At 45.9% G+C, this 18,205-nt stretch overlaps 1 protein-coding gene across 5 annotated transcripts in view; it reads right to left on the minus strand.

Moving 5' to 3' along the window:
* ARMC2 (armadillo repeat containing 2) overlaps window positions 1-18,205 on the minus strand; it is a 179,442-nt gene that overhangs the window by 160,456 nt on the left and 781 nt on the right. For all 5 annotated transcript variants that reach the window (XM_033936137.1, XM_033936136.1, XM_033936138.1 and 2 more), the window contains exons 2-4: window positions 13,280-13,560; window positions 9,244-9,316; window positions 411-582 (exon numbers count right to left, since the gene is read on the minus strand). In XM_033936137.1, the coding sequence (XP_033792028.1) occupies window positions 411-582; window positions 9,244-9,316; window positions 13,280-13,560 (526 nt within the window). The remainder of the gene's footprint in view (window positions 1-410; window positions 583-9,243; window positions 9,317-13,279; window positions 13,561-18,205) is intronic.

An 18,205-nucleotide genomic window follows, 5' to 3' on the forward strand; every position in this document is an offset into this window, starting at 1 on the left:
TTCAAACCATCTCCTTTGCGGGATTCAGACCGTGAAAGTTCGCCCATTCAGATTCTAGTTAGAGACCCTCTGTGCTCATCCCACGCTTTTTTGGATTCCATCACCATTTTCTTCTCCACCATCTCCCTCAGGAGGGAATTCCAGGCATCCACCACCCTTTCTGTGAAAAAGAATTTCCTAATATTGCTCTTAAGTCTACCACCCTTCAACCTCAAATTATGTACTCTAGTTTTACCAATTTCCTTTCTCTGGAAAAGATTTGGTCCTATATTAATGCCTTTCAAATATTTAAACATCTGTATCATATCACCGCTGTCCCTCCTCTCCTCCAGAGTATATAGAAAATTCAGAACCAATTACACAATATTTTCATACCACAGGCAATTTTATACTATATGCTATGTTCTTACCTGCATCTTGCTGAGTCAGTTTGTCAGGAAGGAAGTTTCCCTTAGCAGCATTTTTAAATAATCGTGCACGGGAATTGCTGATTCTTCTCATTTCCACTGGGTCCAAGGGAGGCTTTGGAAGTGAAAGAGCAGATTCCTCTTCATTTGCAGGAGGCACGAGCAGCTTAGGTTTCTGTTACAAATACAAATATATAAAATATCTTTGGAGTTCACAATGCAAGGTTAATAATATCCTTCTGGGGTGTGCATATATATCATAGAATCATGATGACAGACAAAGGCCAAATGGCCCATCCAGTCTGCCCACCCCCAGTAACCATCATCTCTTTCTCTCTCCGAGGGATCCCATGTGCCTAATCCAGGCCCTTTTTAATTCAGACACAGTCTCTGTCTCCACCACCTCTTCCGGGAGACTGTTCCATGCATCTACCACCCTTTCTGTAAAAAAGTATTTCTTTAGATGACTCCTGAGCCTATCACCTCTTAACTTCATCCTATGCCCTCTCATTCCAGAGTTTCCTTTCAGATGAAAGAGACTTGACTCATATCACACATACATAGTTCACAATATGAAGTAGAGACGCACCTGTGTTCAACAAGTACTCAAATCTGAGCCAACCATGGACCAAGTGACAAAAATGATGTTACACTGCTGTATAAATTTCAAACAAACAAGGAAAAAAAGACTTCAAACACCCAGACACACATTCAATCAGTATCTTTACTGGGACTCTTAGTATTATCATTGATCTAAAAAAAAAAAAAAATAAAATACACCCTCATAGCACAGTTACTTACCGTAACAGGTGTTATCCAGGGACAGCAGGCATATATTCTCACATATGGGTGACGTCATCTACGGAGCCCCGGCGCGGACAGCTTTTCAAGCAAACTTGATAGAAGTTTCAAGTTTGCACACTGCACCACGCATGTGCTAGCTTTCTTGCCCACTAGAGGGCGCATCCTCACCTCGTGGTCCTCAGTTCCATATCAAGCAAAGAAGCCATCCCCGGGGAGGTGGGCGGGTTGTGAGAATATATGCCTGCTGTCCCTGGATAACACCTGTTACGGTAAGTAACTGTGCTTTATCCCAGGACAAGCAGGCATGATATTCTCACATATGGGTGACCTCCAAGCCAACCAAAAAAGGGCAGGTGGGAGGATGGCAATTCATGAAAACAGGTTACGTAACACCGACTGGCCAAACCGGCTGTCGCTTCTGGACAAAGTGTCCAGACAGTAGTGGGAGGTGAACGTATGAACCGAAGACCAGGTGGCAGCTTTACATATGTCCTCCATAGGAGTGGATCGGAGGAAAGCAACCGAAGCCGCCATCGCCCGGACCTTATGCCCCGTGACTCGACCCGAGAGCGGGAGACCAGCCTGAGCGTAGCAAAAAGAAATACAAGCAGCTAACCAGTTGGACAAGGTGCGCTTGGAAACCGGATGTCCTACCCGATTAGGATCAAAGGACAAAAACAATTGAGGAACCTTCCGATGAGACTTAGTACGTTGGAGATAAAAAGCCAACGCCCTCTTACAGTCAAGCGTGTGAAGCGCCGCCTCACCAGGATGAAAGTGGGGCTTCGGGAAAAATACCAGAAGAACAATGGACTGATTGAGGTGGAAATCAGACACAACCTTAGGCAAAAATTTGGGATGGGTGCGAAGAACCACCTTGTCATGATGAAACACCGTGAAAGGAGGATCCGCAACCAAAGCTTGCAGCTCGCTAATCCTACGGGCGGACGTGAGTGCAATCAAAAAGACCACTTTCCAAGTGAGAAACTTAAGAAGAGATTTGTCGATAGGCTCAAAAGGCGGTTTCATCAGGTGAGCCAAGACCACATTAAGATCCCACACAACAGGAGGAGGTTTCAGAGGAGGATGAACATTCCCAAGACCCCTCATGAAACGAGACACCAGAGGATGCAAAGAGAGGGAACGACCCTCGAGATGCCAATGGAACGCTGCAATGGCACTAAGATGCACCCTAACGGAAGTCGTCTTCAGACCAGAATTCGACAGATGCAACAGATATTCCAGCACCGAAGACACGGGAACCGAAGTCGGGTCCAGGTGGTTCGAGAAGCACCAGGATGAAAATCTGGTCCACTTCTGGGAATAACACAGCCTAGTCGAGACCTTCCGAGAGGCCTCCAAAATTTCCTGCACTGACTGAGAAACAGGAACCGAATTCAAGGGGAAAGGAACCAAGCCGTCAGATGTAAGGACTGAAGATTGGGATGTAACAGCGAACCCCGACTCTGAGACAGCAGAGAGGGAAAGACCGGCAGAAGCAGAGGTTCCCTGACACTGAGTTGAAGCAGCAGGGAAAACCAGTGCTGTCTGGGCCAACGAGGAGCAATGAGAATCATAGTGGCTCCTGTCGATTTGAGATGCACCAGCGTTCTCAAGATCAGAGGAAAAGGAGGGAACGCATAAAGGAACCTCCCTTCCCAGTCGAGAAGAAAGGCATCGGCCTCGAGACGGTCCCGGGAGTACATCCGAGAACAGTAGAGAGGTAGTTTGTGAGTCTCGGGTGAGGCAAACAGATCCACCTGAGGAGTCCCCCAGCGGTCGAAGACCTCGCGTAGCACCCGGGAGTTCAGCGACCACTCGTGCGGTTGTAGAAGACGACTGAGTTTGTCTGCCAGACAATTCATCTCTCCTTGAATGTAAACCGCACGCAAGAATATGTTCTGAGAGACGGCCCATGTCCAAAGGCGCAGGGCTTCCTGGCACAGAGGCCAAGAGCCCGTCCCCCCTTGCTTGTTTACATAGTACATGGTCACCTGGTTGTCTGTCCTGACGAGCACTACTTGATCGCGCAGGAGATGACAGAAGGCTCGAGCAGCCAGAAAAATGGCACGAAGCTCCAACACATTGATGTGACAGCGACGATCCGCAGCCGACCATAGGCCCTGCGTTCGAAGACCGTCGAGATGAGCCCCCCACGCATACTCCGAAGAGTCCGTTGTCAGGACCTTGCGATGCGGAGGAACGCGAAAGAGCAAACCCCCGGACAGATTGATAGAGTTGGTCCACCAACGGAGCGAGCGTCTGAAAGAAGGAGTCACCGTTAAGTGGCGAGATACTGGGTCGCGATCCTGACGCCATTGCGAGGCCAACGTCCACTGAGGTATCCTCAGATGCAATCGGGCGAACGGCGTCACTTGGACCATCGATGCCATGTGACCCAAAAGCACCATCATGCGCTGAGCCGACACTACATGCAGCTGCGAAACCTGACGACCCAATCGAAGCAGTGCCTCCAGCCGAGGAGAGGAGAGGAAGGCTCGGAGGAGAACTGTGTCCAGCACGGCTCCTATAAACTGGAGGGATTGAGTCGGGCGCAAGTGAGACTTGGGAAAGTTCACCTCGAACCCTAGACCCTGAAGAAGCGAGATAGTCTGTTGGGTCGCTGAAATAACTCCCTCCCTGGTCGGGGCCTTGATCAGCCAATCGTCCAGATAGGGAAAGACCTGCAACCCCCGGGAGCGCAGGGCAGCCGCGACCACCACCATACACTTCGTGAACACCCGAGGGGACGAAGCCAGGCCGAAAGGGAGGACCCGGTACTGGAGGTGTAACTCCCCGACTTGAAATCTTAAAAACTTGCGAAAGTCGGGATGCACCGGAACATGGGTATACGCTTCCTTCAAGTCCAGGGAGCACATCCAATCCCCCTCGTCCAATAGAGGATACAGAATCGGAAGCGATAACATACGGAACTTCTCCCGGACCAGGAACTTGTTGAGCTTCCGGAGGTCCAAAATGGGCGCAAGTCCCCGGTCTTCTTTGGGACCAAAAAGTAACGGGAGTAAAACCCCCGGCCCTTCTGATCGCGAGGCACCAATTCGACTGCCCGGAGGCTCAACAAGGCCCTGGCTTCTTCCCGGAGAAGGGCCAACTGGCTCCGATTGGGCGGGCAAGCCCCGGGAGGCATGTCTGGAGGCTGCCTGGAGAAGTTGAGCGAATAGCCCTCTGAGACGGTCCGGAGCACCCATGCGTCTGACGTAATCTCTGACCAAGCCCCGGCAAAGGCCGTGAGCCGACCCCCGATGGGGAGGGGGTTGGGTGACATCGCGGCGGGGGCCAGCCCCCAGCCGCCCATCCCGTCAAAAGGACGGCGCTGGCTTGGATGCCCCTTGCGCAGCGGGCTTGGAGGGACCTCCCCTACCCTGTTGGGGTGGACGTCGGGGTGGAGGTCTCGAAAAGGCCGGCGTCGATTTCTGGGAATACCGCCTAGGGGGCTGCCTAAATGCCCTTTGAGGCGTGGGCTTAGGCTTTGGGCGCACCAGTGAGGCTAGAGAGCGCTCTTGGTCAGAAAGCCTCTTGGTTGCCGCTTCTAAGGAGTCGTCGAATAACTCCGCCCCCACGCAGGGTAGATTAGCCAATCGCTCCTGCAGGTTGGGGTCCATCTCGAGGGTACGTAGCCACGCCAGCCGGCGCATAGCTACCGCACATGCCGATACCCTCGAGGCAAGCTCAAATGCGTCGTATACCGCATGAAACAGATACAGACGCAGTTGGGACAGGTTCGACATAAATGTGGCAAACCTGTCCCTGTGTGAATCCGGGATCACCCCCTGGAATTCTGGAAGGTCCTTCACCATTGTTCTGAGGTAGGAAGAATAGGAGAAGGCATAATTGAGGACCCTCGTCGCCATCTGAGAATTTGCATACAGTCGACGGCCAAATTTATCGAGGGTCCGACCCTCTCTCCCAGGGGGGACCGCAGCGGAGACCCTAGAAGGCTGCGATCGCTTGAGCGCCGACTCCACCAGGAGCGACTGATGGGAGAGCTGCCCCTTGTCAAATCCTGTAGGGGGAATCGTCCGGTATTTAGATTCCATCTTGGTGGGCACTACCGCGACTGTAAGAGGGGTCTCGAGGTTCCGAAGCAAGGTCTGATGGAGGACCTTGTTTAGCGGGAGGCGGGGGGATTCCCGTGGGGGGCAGGAAGATCCTGCTCCTCCAAAAATTCTTTAGTATAGTGGGACCCCGCTAACAGGTCCACCCCCAGAGCCCTCGCCATGTCATGGACAAACTTTGAAAAAGATGCAGTCCGTGCGGGCGGAGAGGGTGTCCGAGACTTCCCCGTGGAGCCGAAAGGAGAGGCTTGGCGAGAGTACCTCAACTCCATACCGGATCCCGATCCCCACGAGGCATGGTCCCGTGACCTCGAAGGGGACCGATCCCGCCTGAAAGATCCCCTGGGGGAACCCCCCCGGGGTGCGGGGTATGGAGGCCCTTCCCTTCCGCCCCGGCGAGGAGGCACGGGAACTCTCCCGGATCGGGGACCGCAAGAGATCGGGGTTGTCGAGGCGGAGTTCCTCGACCCGTAAAGCCCCGCCCTCGGGCGGCGTCGAGCGACCGCGCCTACGAGGCGAGGCCCGAGACCGTTTGGCCTTCTTCAGGTGGCGCTTCGCCCGAGGCTTGCTCGAGGGCGAGGAGCCCCGGGAAGACCTCGAGGATGAGGTCGACGAAATCCGGCGCACCCGGCGCTGCTTGTCCCGGGACCGTACACTACCCTCAGGCTGTCTCATCGAGGTCGGGTCCGAGGGGAGTGCCGAGGTCGAGGCCGAGGGTGCTTCGGCCGCTGAAGCCCCGGTGCCCGAGGCCGAGGTCGCCATCTGCGGGGCCGCCGAGACCGAAGCAGTCGAGGTCGAAGCCTGCTGCAGGTGCTCAATGGCCCCGGACAGCTCCGAGGAAATTAACGCTCGGAGCAAGTCCTGGAATGCCGGGATCGTCAGCCCCGGCGGCAACACCTGTCGATGCTCCTCAGAGGGCGACCTCGGTCTCGAGTATTCCCTCGGGGCTATCGACTTAGATACCTTGGGCTGGGCAGAGGTCGACGTCCCCGCCGACGAAGAGCCCGAGGATGGCTTCCTGGTTGATCCTGGAGCTGAGGAAGGAAGTGGAGACTTACCCGAGGCCTGTTTTTGCGAGGCAACCGGCTTCGATGGTAGCGAAGGAGTAGCAGGGGGACCCGATGCCGAGGTCGAGGCCGGGGCCGAAGCCGAGGCCGAACTCGAGGCCTTCCCCGTCGGGGTCTCGACGGCGAAAAGATCCGCCATACGGGCCTTGCGGCATGTAAGAGCCCGTTTCTGGAAGGTGGCACACTTAGCACACGATGCTGTCGGGTGTTGGGGCCCCAAGCACCTTAAGCAGCACCTGTGAGGGTCTGTGATCGACAAAAGCCGGTCACACCTACCACACTTCTTAAATCCCGTTACGGGCCGGGACATGGGCCCAAAACGAGGCCGGGAACAGACGAGGTTCCTCGGCCACGGGAGCCCCCGGAGCGATCGGAACGAAATACTTTTTTTTTTTTTTTTTTGAAAAACTAAGAAAACAATGAAAGAAAAAACAGAAAACGCAGCGACCGCGTCGAAAATCAGCACACAGCCGCGGCGACAGAAGGCAAACACGAGCACAATTTTCCACAGGGCTTCTGGCTCCGCGGATGAAATTGAACTGAGGACCACGAGGTGAGGATGCGCCCTCTAGTGGGCAAGAAGGCTAGCACATGCGTGGTGCAGTGTGCAAACTTGAAACTTCTATCAAGTTTGCTTGAAAAGCTGTCCGCGCCGGGGCTCCGTAGATGACGTCACCCATATGTGAGAATATCATGCCTGCTTGTCCTGGGATAATATAATTTATGTAAATGATTAATCTTTTACTCTATTTTTTTTCCATTATACCGTGTTCTGGGGGACGTCATTTCATTTTGAGTACAGGGACCAATTGCGAATCCAGAGGGGTGATTTATTATATACAGTGCCCATGTAAAAAAATATACATAGGGCAAACGATCCGAATGATCAAAACTCGGATCATAGAACACTTAAGTAACATCAGGACAAGCCGAATCTCCGCCCCCCTGGTTTCCCATTGGCTGGAGGAGTCACACTCACTAGAAGATCTGAAATACACGGTATTGATTCAAACACACAATACTGAGGGTGATATATCCAAAGCACTAATACAAAAAGAGCAACGCTTCATATATAATTGGCAGACCCTGGCGCCAAAGGGTTTAAATTTAGACATAGATTGGCTAGCAGTTTAAAAGTATGACCCCCCTTTTTTAACAAATTCAATTGAATTTAGTATTGATTTCCGGTTGTTGGGTTGGCAGGAACTTCCGGTTAGTCCTCTTTAAAAACTCACAAGCCGAGCAGATAAATTCAGTTGGCCCGTTTGCTTTGAGTGAGTCTGATTTCAGTGAGCCATCACCAGGTAATATAGGAATTTTAAGAACTCTAAGATTAAGTTAGTATATTGGTATTTACCAAATAGTACTCAGAATGTTTTTTCAATTTAATTTAATTTGATATTTCACACTATGTTTCAAGATTTTTGAATACGGTTTGATTTTTCCTTAGTGTCCCTCCCTGATGAAGAGGTGAAACTCGAGTCGGGGGGACGGGATTGGAAGAATGAATGAACAGTTCTAGGATTTTAACGGAGCACACAAATTTTATTAGCATACAGTCATCAATGAGAATTAATGAAATCAACTACCCCCCTATTCAGATAAGTACATCAAGTTGATCTGAAATAGTTTTTGGTCATCTAGGGAGGGCAGGGGACAGGTGAAGGCAATGATGGTCCCCTTGTTAACCTCATTGTAGTGACATCACTATATTTTGGGTTACTTGGTCTGAGCACTTCACAATAATATTTAAAATAAACCAATGAAAATAACATTATTAATAATAGATTAGAGCTGTGATCACAATATTATATAGTAATTCTTGTCACAGGATACTAAGTTTTATCTCCCTATTAAGTAATAAAGCTACTTTATAACAACCATAAATCTACCTAAAGTACTCCCTTTATTACATAGTCATCTAACGCCCCACCATTTCCTTCGTGGGTCGTTTCCCCTTAATATATCGAAAGAACGGCTTGAAGTTTTTTGCCACCTTGGCTATTTTTTCCTCATAGTCTCTTTTGGCCCCTCTTACCACCTTATGGCACCTGCTTTGATGTCGTTTGTACTTTTTCCAGTTTTCATCCATTTTTTACCCTTTCCATTCCTTAAACAAAGTTTTCTTGTCTCTGATCGCTTCCTTCACCACTACAGTGAGCCACGCCAGTTCCTTGTTCTTTTTCCTCTTGGATCCCTTGTTGATACATGGTATATATAGATTTTGCGCCTCGGTGACTGCATCCTTAAAAAGGGACAATGCTTGCTCTAGCGTTTTTATAGTGCTTATCCTCTTCTTAATCTTCTTCCCCACCATGATTCTCATCCATTCGTAATTCCCTTTTTGGAAGTTCAGTGCTGTTGTCGTCGTTCTGGATCGATGTTTTGCCCCTGTGTCCAGGTTGAAGTGGATCATATTGTGATCACTGTTTTCCAGCTTTGACACGCAGCTCCTGATTGGTAAGGCCCGACTTAGTGCAGGAAGAGGCGGTCGGAGCATACAGCGAGTGATTTCCTGCACTCACCGACGCTCCGGCTGTTCTCTCCTGCCGCCTTCTCCAGTCTCCCCCATGAAAAACCGTATTCGCTGGGGGTGCCTGAAACGGAACCCCCATGAATATGCTCCAGGAAGTCAGGCCCAGTGAAATAACTTCATCTTACTGCACCAGTACATCTGTTGGAGGAAGAGAAATACAGACACATTCCAGGGCTGAACCACCCCTTACAGTGGTGATGATGATCACTGAAATGTCAGTATTCTCTGCCTCTACTTTGCTGGTTGGGGAGCATAACCCACTTTTGTTAACTGTCCTGGCCGGAAAAAAAAAGAAATTAACATTTATTTTAGTGCCATTCACAAACTAAACCATTAAATGAAATAGTACTTACATGGTACAATGGGCTGAGGCGTGCAACCGAGACTTGTCTAGTTTCAGCTGATTCAAAACTGCAGCCATGGAGGCTATTGTAAAACAAATATATATATTTATTTTGGAACCAGTAGGTATACTGGTGTTATAAAGCAGAAAGAGAGGTCTGATCATTTAGGACAGGAAGTTTTTTTACCCTCTGTAAATTGTCTATTTACATATACAAAACACTTGGCAAAGATAAACAGAGCAAATTTAATGAAGTCACATTAAGAAATCAGAATTTTATTACAGTGTAATCAAATTATATTTGTAAACTTCTTAAACTCTTTTGGGTGAAGATAACATAGAAATATAACTGAAAATAAAATGAAGCATCAAGAAAAAACCCAAAGTATTAATGTGTGATATTATTGACTATTAATGCATGAAAACGCAATATATTATGCATACTGATTACCCTGATTAACATGCAAATAAACATTTGGCAAAGTAGGCCCATACTTTTTATATAATAATTTGAGATCACAATTGTTTCTGTGGATGGTAAACAAAACAGAAATGAGAGAACGTTTACAGGAAATATCAAAATAAGGAAATATCATCAATAAAATTTTCCCCACCATATTTTGAAGACCAAGTAGGAAAATATCCAAGGAAATAAAAAAGCTGCAGAGTTTCGACAATAACTGGTTAAGGATACTCATAGGATTTAACTAATCACAACTGATAATTCTCTTTTAACAAAGATTTTACAAGCTCTCCAGGATCACAAAAAAGTAATCTACTAAAGGTTGCAAAACATCTGGATGGACCTAGAGTTAAAGATACCTAAAATGTGTTTGCCATATTTCCCTTGTCCCTTAAGATCCCTTTGACATCTGAGCACAAAAATTACATTGAGAGAGTCCCAGACCACAAGCAATAATTGTGAGAACCCATTATGGATTTCGTCTTGCCACAGGAGGCATACGTTTAAAGCAGTGGTCTCAAACTCGCGGCCCGCCAGGTACTATTTTGAGGCCCTCAGTATGTTTATCATAATCACAAAAGTAAAATAAAACAGTTTCTAGATCTTATGTTTTTTTACCTATAAATGACAATATTATTATTAAGACTTAGCCAAAAGGAAAGATTTATAAACTATAAAGAGTTTTACCTCATGCAAAATTGTCATTTCTTTAATAAGACATTAACTATTTTTTTCTGTGGCCCTCCAAGTACCGACAAATCCAAAATGTGGCCCTGCAAAGGGTTTGAGTTTGAGACCACTGGTTTAAAGCCATTGGGGGATTTTTCTCTGGAATATAGAAACATAGAAGGCAGATAAAGGCCAAATGGCCCATCTAGTCTGCCCATCCGCAATAACCATTATCTCTTTCTCTCTCTAAGAGATCCCACATGCCTATCCCAGGCTTTCTTGAATTCAGACACAGTCTCTATCTCCACCACCTCTACTGGGAGACTGTTCCACGCATCTACCACCCTTTCCTTTAAAAAAACTATTTCCTTAGATTGCTCCTGAGCCTATCACCTCTTAACTTCATCCTATGCCCTCTCATTGCAGAGTTTCCTTTCAAATGAAAAAGATTTGACTTATACGCATTTATGGCATGTAGGTATTTAAACGTCTATCATATCTCCCCTCTCCCGCCTTTCCTCCAAAGTATACAGATTGAGATCTTTAAGTCTGTCCCCATATGCCTTATCATGAAGACCACATACCATTTTAGTAGCCTTCCTGTGGACTGACTCCATCCTTTTTATATCTTTTTGAAGGTGCGACCTCAGAATTGCACACAATATTCTAAATGAGGTCTCAACAAAGTTTTATACAGGAGCATCAATACCTCCTTTTTCCTACTGGCCATACCTTTCCCTATACACTCTAGCATCCTTCTAGCTTTTGCCTTCACCTTTTCAATCTGTTTGGCCACCTTAAGATCATCACATATAATCACACCCAAGTCCCGCTCTTCTGTCGTGCACATAAGTTCTTCACTCTCTAAACCAGTGTCTCTCAAACTTTCTTGAGATGGGACACACTAAAGGTAGTGGCCATGGCTTGAGGCACTCAGAATTGCGCAGACGTTGCCGTGATGACATCACGCATATGTGTGACATCATCACATTGACGTCCACACATGTGAAGAGGCCCTCCAAATGGGCTCTGAGACGCCATTAGGGGGTGCCAGCAGGGAAGAGGGCTGGAGAAAAGTAGAGGCACTGGCGCTAACTCATTGCCTACAGCAGTGTTTCTCAACTACTTCAAGCTAAGTACCCCCTAAGTCTAACAAATATCAGCTGAGTACCTCAACCACAATCTCCCTAGGCCCACCAAAGCTCTGCCCCAGATCCCATCCCCTTTACCAATTGTAATGCAATTTTTTCCATTCATTTTTCATATACACACAATATACACAACAGATATAAATTCTCAAAATTGACATTTCAATCACTATATTGAAAATAAAATAATTTTACCTACTGGTGATCCTCTGCAGGCTGCTGTAATTAGCTTTAAAGGCGAGACTGGGAGGCCGGGGGAATGCCGGAGGACACTAGAGAGAAGGGCAAAACATGCAGGCCTTCGGAAAATCGGGCAGCACCGGCGCTGTACTGCGTAGGGTTGCAGCGGTGGGGCGGGCAACGTTCCAGAACGCGACTGCTGGACACTTGGGACACGAGTTTTCCGTGGAGAGTCATTCTTTGTAATATCGAGGGCCTCAAAATAGTACTTGGTGGGCTTTGTATGGCCCCTAGGCTGCAGGTTTGAGACCACTGATATAGTAGCACTTGAAAAGGTTCAAAGAATAGCGACCAAGATGATAAAGGAAATAAAACTCTTCTCGTATGAGGAAAGACTAAAACGGTTAGGGCTCTTCAGCTTGGAAAAGAGACGGCTGAGGGGAGATATGATTGAAGTCTACAAAACCCTGAGTGGAGTATAGAACGAGTACAAGTGGATCGATTTTTCATTCCGTCAAAAATTACAAAGGCTAGGGGACATTCGATGACGTTACAGGGAAATACTTTTAAAACCAATAGGAGGGAATTTTTTTTCACTCGGAGAATAGTTAAGTTTTGGAATACGTTGCCAGAGGATGTGCTAAGAACGGATAATGTAGCTGGTTTTAAGAAAGGTTTGGACAAGTTCCTAGAGGAAAAGTTATTGAGAAAGACATGGGGGATGCCACTGCTTGCCCTGGATTGGTAGCATGGAATATTGCTGCTACTCGGGTTTTGGACAGGTATTAGTGACCTGGATTTGCTACCGTGAGGACGGGCTACTGGGCTTGATGGACCATTGGTCTGACCCAGTAAGGCTATTCTTATGTTCTTAACCCCCTTACCTCCCTCCCTTGTCAGGCTCTGCACCCTGTCCCACCTCCCTGCCCTGTCCTCGTTCCTCCTCTGCTGATCCCTGGTGGTCCAGTGGTGCAGTGGGTAGGAGCGAATTTTCTGTGCTTCTGCCCCGCTGCTAACCTGGTCGGTGGTGGCTGCTGTGAGATCGGGTTTCTTCAGCCGCTGAAGAATTTGTGTGAGCCAGTCAAGAAGCTGCTCAGCGCCAAGCAGCAGCGCCAAAACGCGCTCCTGCTCAGCGGCTGAAGAAACCCGATCTCGCAGCAGCCATCACCAACCGAGTTAGCAGCGGGGCAGGAAACTCCTCTGCCGATCCCTGGTGGTCCAGAGGTACAGCAGACAGGAGCGAGCTTTCCTGCCCTGCTGCTAACTCGGTTGGTGATGGCTGCTGTGAGATCGGGTTTCTTCAGCCGCTGGGTGCAGAGCCTGACAGGGAAGGAGAAAGGGAGGGAGGTGCAGTGACTGGCAGGAATGGGGCTGGGTGCAGAGCCTGACAGAGCAGGACACTTGAATATTAAGCCGCCCAACTTATATTCAAGTCAACCATTTTTCCTCCTTTTTTGGGGGAAAATGGGATCTCGACTTATATTCGGATCGACATATTCAAGCATATACGGTACTAGCAAAAACAAAAAAACAGATTTAAGATCAAACCAACAAATGGTTCTCTCTTTCTCCATGAAATACAATACCTAAAACAGGAAGGTGGTCGGTTTTCAGATGTTCTGGAACATGCACCTCCAAAAAGTTTTCTTTGCTCCTCTCTAGGAGTAAAAGGTCTTTGAGTTTTTAGACACCTTAATGCATTTCGTGCTTCACTTATGATTTCAGCACTGGTTTTATGTGTGGAAGCAGGTGGTTTATAAAACGAGTCTGAACGTTCAGCCTTTTTATCCATTGTAGCCAGTATAATTCTTATAAAGAGTGGAAATGTTCCAGGAGGCATTCCATATGCTATATACTCTGTATATATCTATAAGAAGAAAAAAATAAAAATAAAATTAGAACATTACATTAGATCTGAAAAGTTCATCACATAACTTGAAAAAAACGTAATTCAATAGCCTAAGCACTGAACTAATATCATGGAAACAGAGAAAAATTAAAGCAGATAAATGCCATATGGCCTATCCATTCTGTTCATCCATGTCAGTGCCTCTCAAACTTTTTTAGCTCTGGCACACTAAATTGAGCATATGTTTTTCATGGCATATTATAATTGAAATTATAAAATTGCAAAACAAACAAAAAATTACATTTGAGAGTTATTTATTTAAAGTTCTTTACGCTATGTATGGGTAATTGTAAGAACGGTGAAACTAAAGAAGATAGAATAGAATTGCTACTCAATGCGGCGAATGTGCTTGTTTTTGAGTGCAAATTAACTGAAAATGCAGCTTGATAGTCAATAAGCAAACAAGCATTTCATCATCCACCACCTGCGGTCGATCTCTTCTAGTTTTTTTTAAAATTTAATTTCTGTCCGAGTTGAAAATCCAAGTTTGCAACGATAAGAAGATCCAAACGGTAACAAAGCTTTGATTGCTTTGTTCCTGAAGTTAGAATAACTACTGCATAAAAAATAAAATTACTTACCAATCATGTCAAAGAATGATGCTTGTCTGGGTGGTTGTATTCTTACAATTCTGGGAACTATCTTAAACCAGTGGGCTTTCAAAGTTTACACTACTTGATTAATATTGGTTAGATACACCAGGAATCTCTAGAGATTTAATAAATAGCTGGGATGGCTATCAGTTCATGGGAACTTGTTGGCAGAAAGTCCAAAGTTCACCAGGGCATATCAGGCATAAAGCACCCAAGAGTGCATGCAAGGTTACCCATAAACATCATTTAAAGCCATCCACTAGCTTAAAAAAACAATTAATGTGTTAAAAATTCTAATATTCAAATGTGCAAAGATTGAAGATAATAATAATAAAGTGCCCAAAGTGCCAGGTGCAAAGTCACATCGTTCCTGAATTTCAGAAAGCACACTAAGTGCAAAATCACTAACTGATGAGCCTTGAGAAAACAAGAAATCACATTTGTCTAATAAATTTAAACTACCATCTGCAAGGACTTATCTGAGAAGCCACCAACATCCAGTAAGAGGGTCTGTTGTCCAGGAGTGCCAACTGATCGCCCTACAGAGCCCTGTTTCGTTTCCTTCTTCAGGGGCAAACTCAGGGACGTCTCTCACTGAAAACTAAATCACTGACTGCTCCTCTCCAACGCGGCTCATACTAGAGTGAAATCGAGTGTTCATAAATGCTCAGAAGAGCTTTGAGAGGCCCCGCCCCTACTGATCACTCCACAGTGTGTCCCAAGTCTACCTGAGTTCCCCCAGGTACCATGGAGCCCCCATATTGCAACCTTTCATGATTTAGTGCTATAAGACAAAGAGGTTTTAGAACAGTTCATAAATATGTCCCACAGAGAATTTTCAGCTTTCACTGCTTTGCAAACAAATGATAGACTTATTATAAAACCTGCAGACAAGAGAGGCTCCTTGGTGGTTATGAACCGTCAACAATATAGGCAAGAGATGGAACGCCAACTCGTCTCTCAATGATGATCCCACGGAATTTGGTCGAAGAGGCCTTTAACAAAGGGTACGTGACCAAACAGGAGAAAAAATATCTGGTCTGTGAACATCCTCAAGCCCCGGTTTTCTACACGGTCCCTAAGATCCACAAAATGACGCACAATTCTCCTGGGAGACCTATTGTCTCATTGAGAGGGACCATACTGGAACCCCTCTCTCGATTCATTGACCATTTTTTGTAGCCGTTTGTTAAGTTGTCATGTTCGTATGAAATTGAATGCTTCTAAAACCAGACTACTATGGTTTGGTTACTTACTACACAATCTACCTCAGGTTATAGCATTGAAATCAGGAGACTCCTTAACAATTGAATTTTCATCTAGAATCCTTGGTTTTATTTTGGATTCTTCTTTATCTTTAAATAATCAAATTAACAATTTATCTAAAAAGTGCTATTTCAGTTTACGGATGTTGAGGAGAGTTTGAGGTGTTTTTCATCAAAATCATTTTGCGGTTTTGGTTCAAGCGATTATTTTGTCACATCTGGATTATGCAAATTCACTGTATATCGGATTAACCAAATTTAATCTTAAGAGGCTACAATTTATTCAGAACACTGCGGCCAAATTAATTTTTGGAAGACATAAATATGATCATGCCTCTCCATTGTTGAGGCTACTTCATTGGCTTTCTGTTTACTGGCGAATTCAATTTATGTGTGCCAATGTAATTTTTAAAATTTTACATGGAATTTTTTCGCCTTTATTACCTCTATCATTTAACTCTCTTCGGATTTACACTACCAGGAATACACATACATTTAAACTGCTCTTCCCTTCTGTTAAAGGAATTAAAACCCTAGGTAAATTCTCACATTCCTTATCCTATTTCTTGGTAAAAATTTGGAATGATCTTCCTTCGATTATCAAAACGTCATTATCTCTATCACTTTTTAGGAAAAATCTGAAAAGCGCCCTAACTGAGACTGGCCCTGCCTGCGTGCATTCCGGTTCAGCGGGAGCTTGTCTGACTTTCTCTTGGGTCCCTGGAGGGTGTTTTCCCCTATGATAGACTCTGGAGGAGTGTTCCAGTTTTTGACCACTCTGGGTGAAGAGGAACTTCCTTGCGTTCATGTGGAATCTGTCCTCTTTCGGTTCTAGAGAGTGCCCTCTCGTTCTCTCTACCTTGGAGAGGGTGAACAACCTGTCCTTTTCTACTAAATTTATTCCCTTCAGTTGTAGGAATTTCACACAGGACACACACACACAAAGTCTTAGAGTCGAGAAGGAGGCGCTCCAAATGAATGGTCTCTCCCCCTTTTATTGAGAATCATAGCTCCATTAATTACATGGCTAAAGCTTTACAAGGTTATTATTTCATAATGCATTAACAGTGAGGATTAGACCAAGGTAATTCATTGTTTACATATTTCATGTGATTCTCAAAGTTACTATCTCACGTGACATATGAATACATAATAACAGTTACAATAAAGTGATTCCCAATGTGTACATTTCTGATATGTCTCAAATCTTATTATAGCATGTGACAGTCCAAAGGTTATAATTCATGCTTCTTAAGCTCTCTTGATTAGCCTTAAACTCAGGGCCTGCTTTTGCACATAGGCAAAGTCTGATTGTTGCCCATATAAGATAAGAGATAAGTTAAGGGTAAACCTGTGTCAGGTTAATATGTGGCAAGAGCCTTGTGACAAAAGGGGAGGGGGGGAATGCCTCAGCATTCTCTCTCAAGGTGCAAACCTTTTTCTTTGCTTTTACAAGAGGGAAAGAGAAAGAATTCATACTTCTACACAGGGCCTAAAAGCCTTATTCAGGGTCTAGATCCGCACACAGGGCCTAGATCCGTACACAGGGCCTAGATCAGTGTGCCGACCTGGCCTGGTTCAGAACTGCTTGTGTGCTGACCTTGCCTGTGTTCTGATGCCCTGGATCAGAACTTATCAGACCTCCATCCCTACTTTCAGTACCTTGAATGTTTCAATCGTGCCCCCCCCCCCGTCTTCTCTGTTCGGGGGAGAGGGGGCCCAGTTTCTCTAATCTTTCACTGTACGGCAACTCCTCCAGCCCCTTAACCATTTTAGTCGCTCTTTTCTGGACCCTATCGAGTAGTACCGTGTCCTTCTTCGAGAGGGTTCAGAAGAGAGCAACACATTTGACGTAGAAAAAAATATTTTCCAGAGAAAGGAAAATGGTAAAACCAGAGGACATAATTTGAGGTTGAGGGGTGGTAGATTCAGGGGCAATGTTAGGAAATTCTACTTTACGGAGAGGGTAGTGGATGCCTGGAATGCGCTCCCAAGAGAGGTGGTGGAGAGTAAAACTGTGACTGAGTTCAAAGAAGCGTGGGATGAACACAGAGGATTAGAATCAGAAAATAATATTAAATATTGAACTAAGGCCAGTAATAATAATAATAATAACTTTATTTTTATATACCACAGTACCACGATCTGTGTCTGTATATGGCCGTTTGGTGGAGGATGGGCAGGGGAGGGCTTCAATGGCTGGGAGGGTGTAGATGGGCTGGAGTAAGTCTTAACAGAGATTTCGGCAGTTGGAACCCAAGCACAGTACCGAGTAAAGCTTTGGATTCTTGCCCAGAAATAGCTAAGAAGAAAAAATTAAAAAATTTAAATTGAATCAGGTTGGGCAGACTGGATGGACCATTCGGGTCTTTATCTGCCGTCATCTACTATGTTACTATGTAAAAGATATGGAAAACCTTTCATACGCTGAAGGATTGGAGAGACTGGGGCTTTTTTTCGCTGGAGAGGCGGAGGCTTAGAGGGGATATGATGGAGACTTACGGGATCACGAGGAGGCATGGAGAAAGTGGTGAGGGACAGATTCTTCAAACTTTTGACAACTACAAGAACGAGAGGGCATTCGGAAAACTTGAAGGGGGACGGATTCAGAGCTTTATTTATTTATTGTAGTGTTCTGTATGGAGCCATGAATAAAAATCGTTATAAATTAAGAAAGGGTTGTTTTGTGGCTATGAATTTTGTTTTGCATCTTCTGCGAGTAGGTTCAAACGCTACTTTGTGGAG

This window comes from Geotrypetes seraphini, chromosome 3, assembly GCF_902459505.1.
Source record: "Geotrypetes seraphini chromosome 3, aGeoSer1.1, whole genome shotgun sequence".
In the NCBI taxonomy this organism is placed as follows: Eukaryota; Metazoa; Chordata; class Amphibia; order Gymnophiona; family Dermophiidae; genus Geotrypetes; species Geotrypetes seraphini.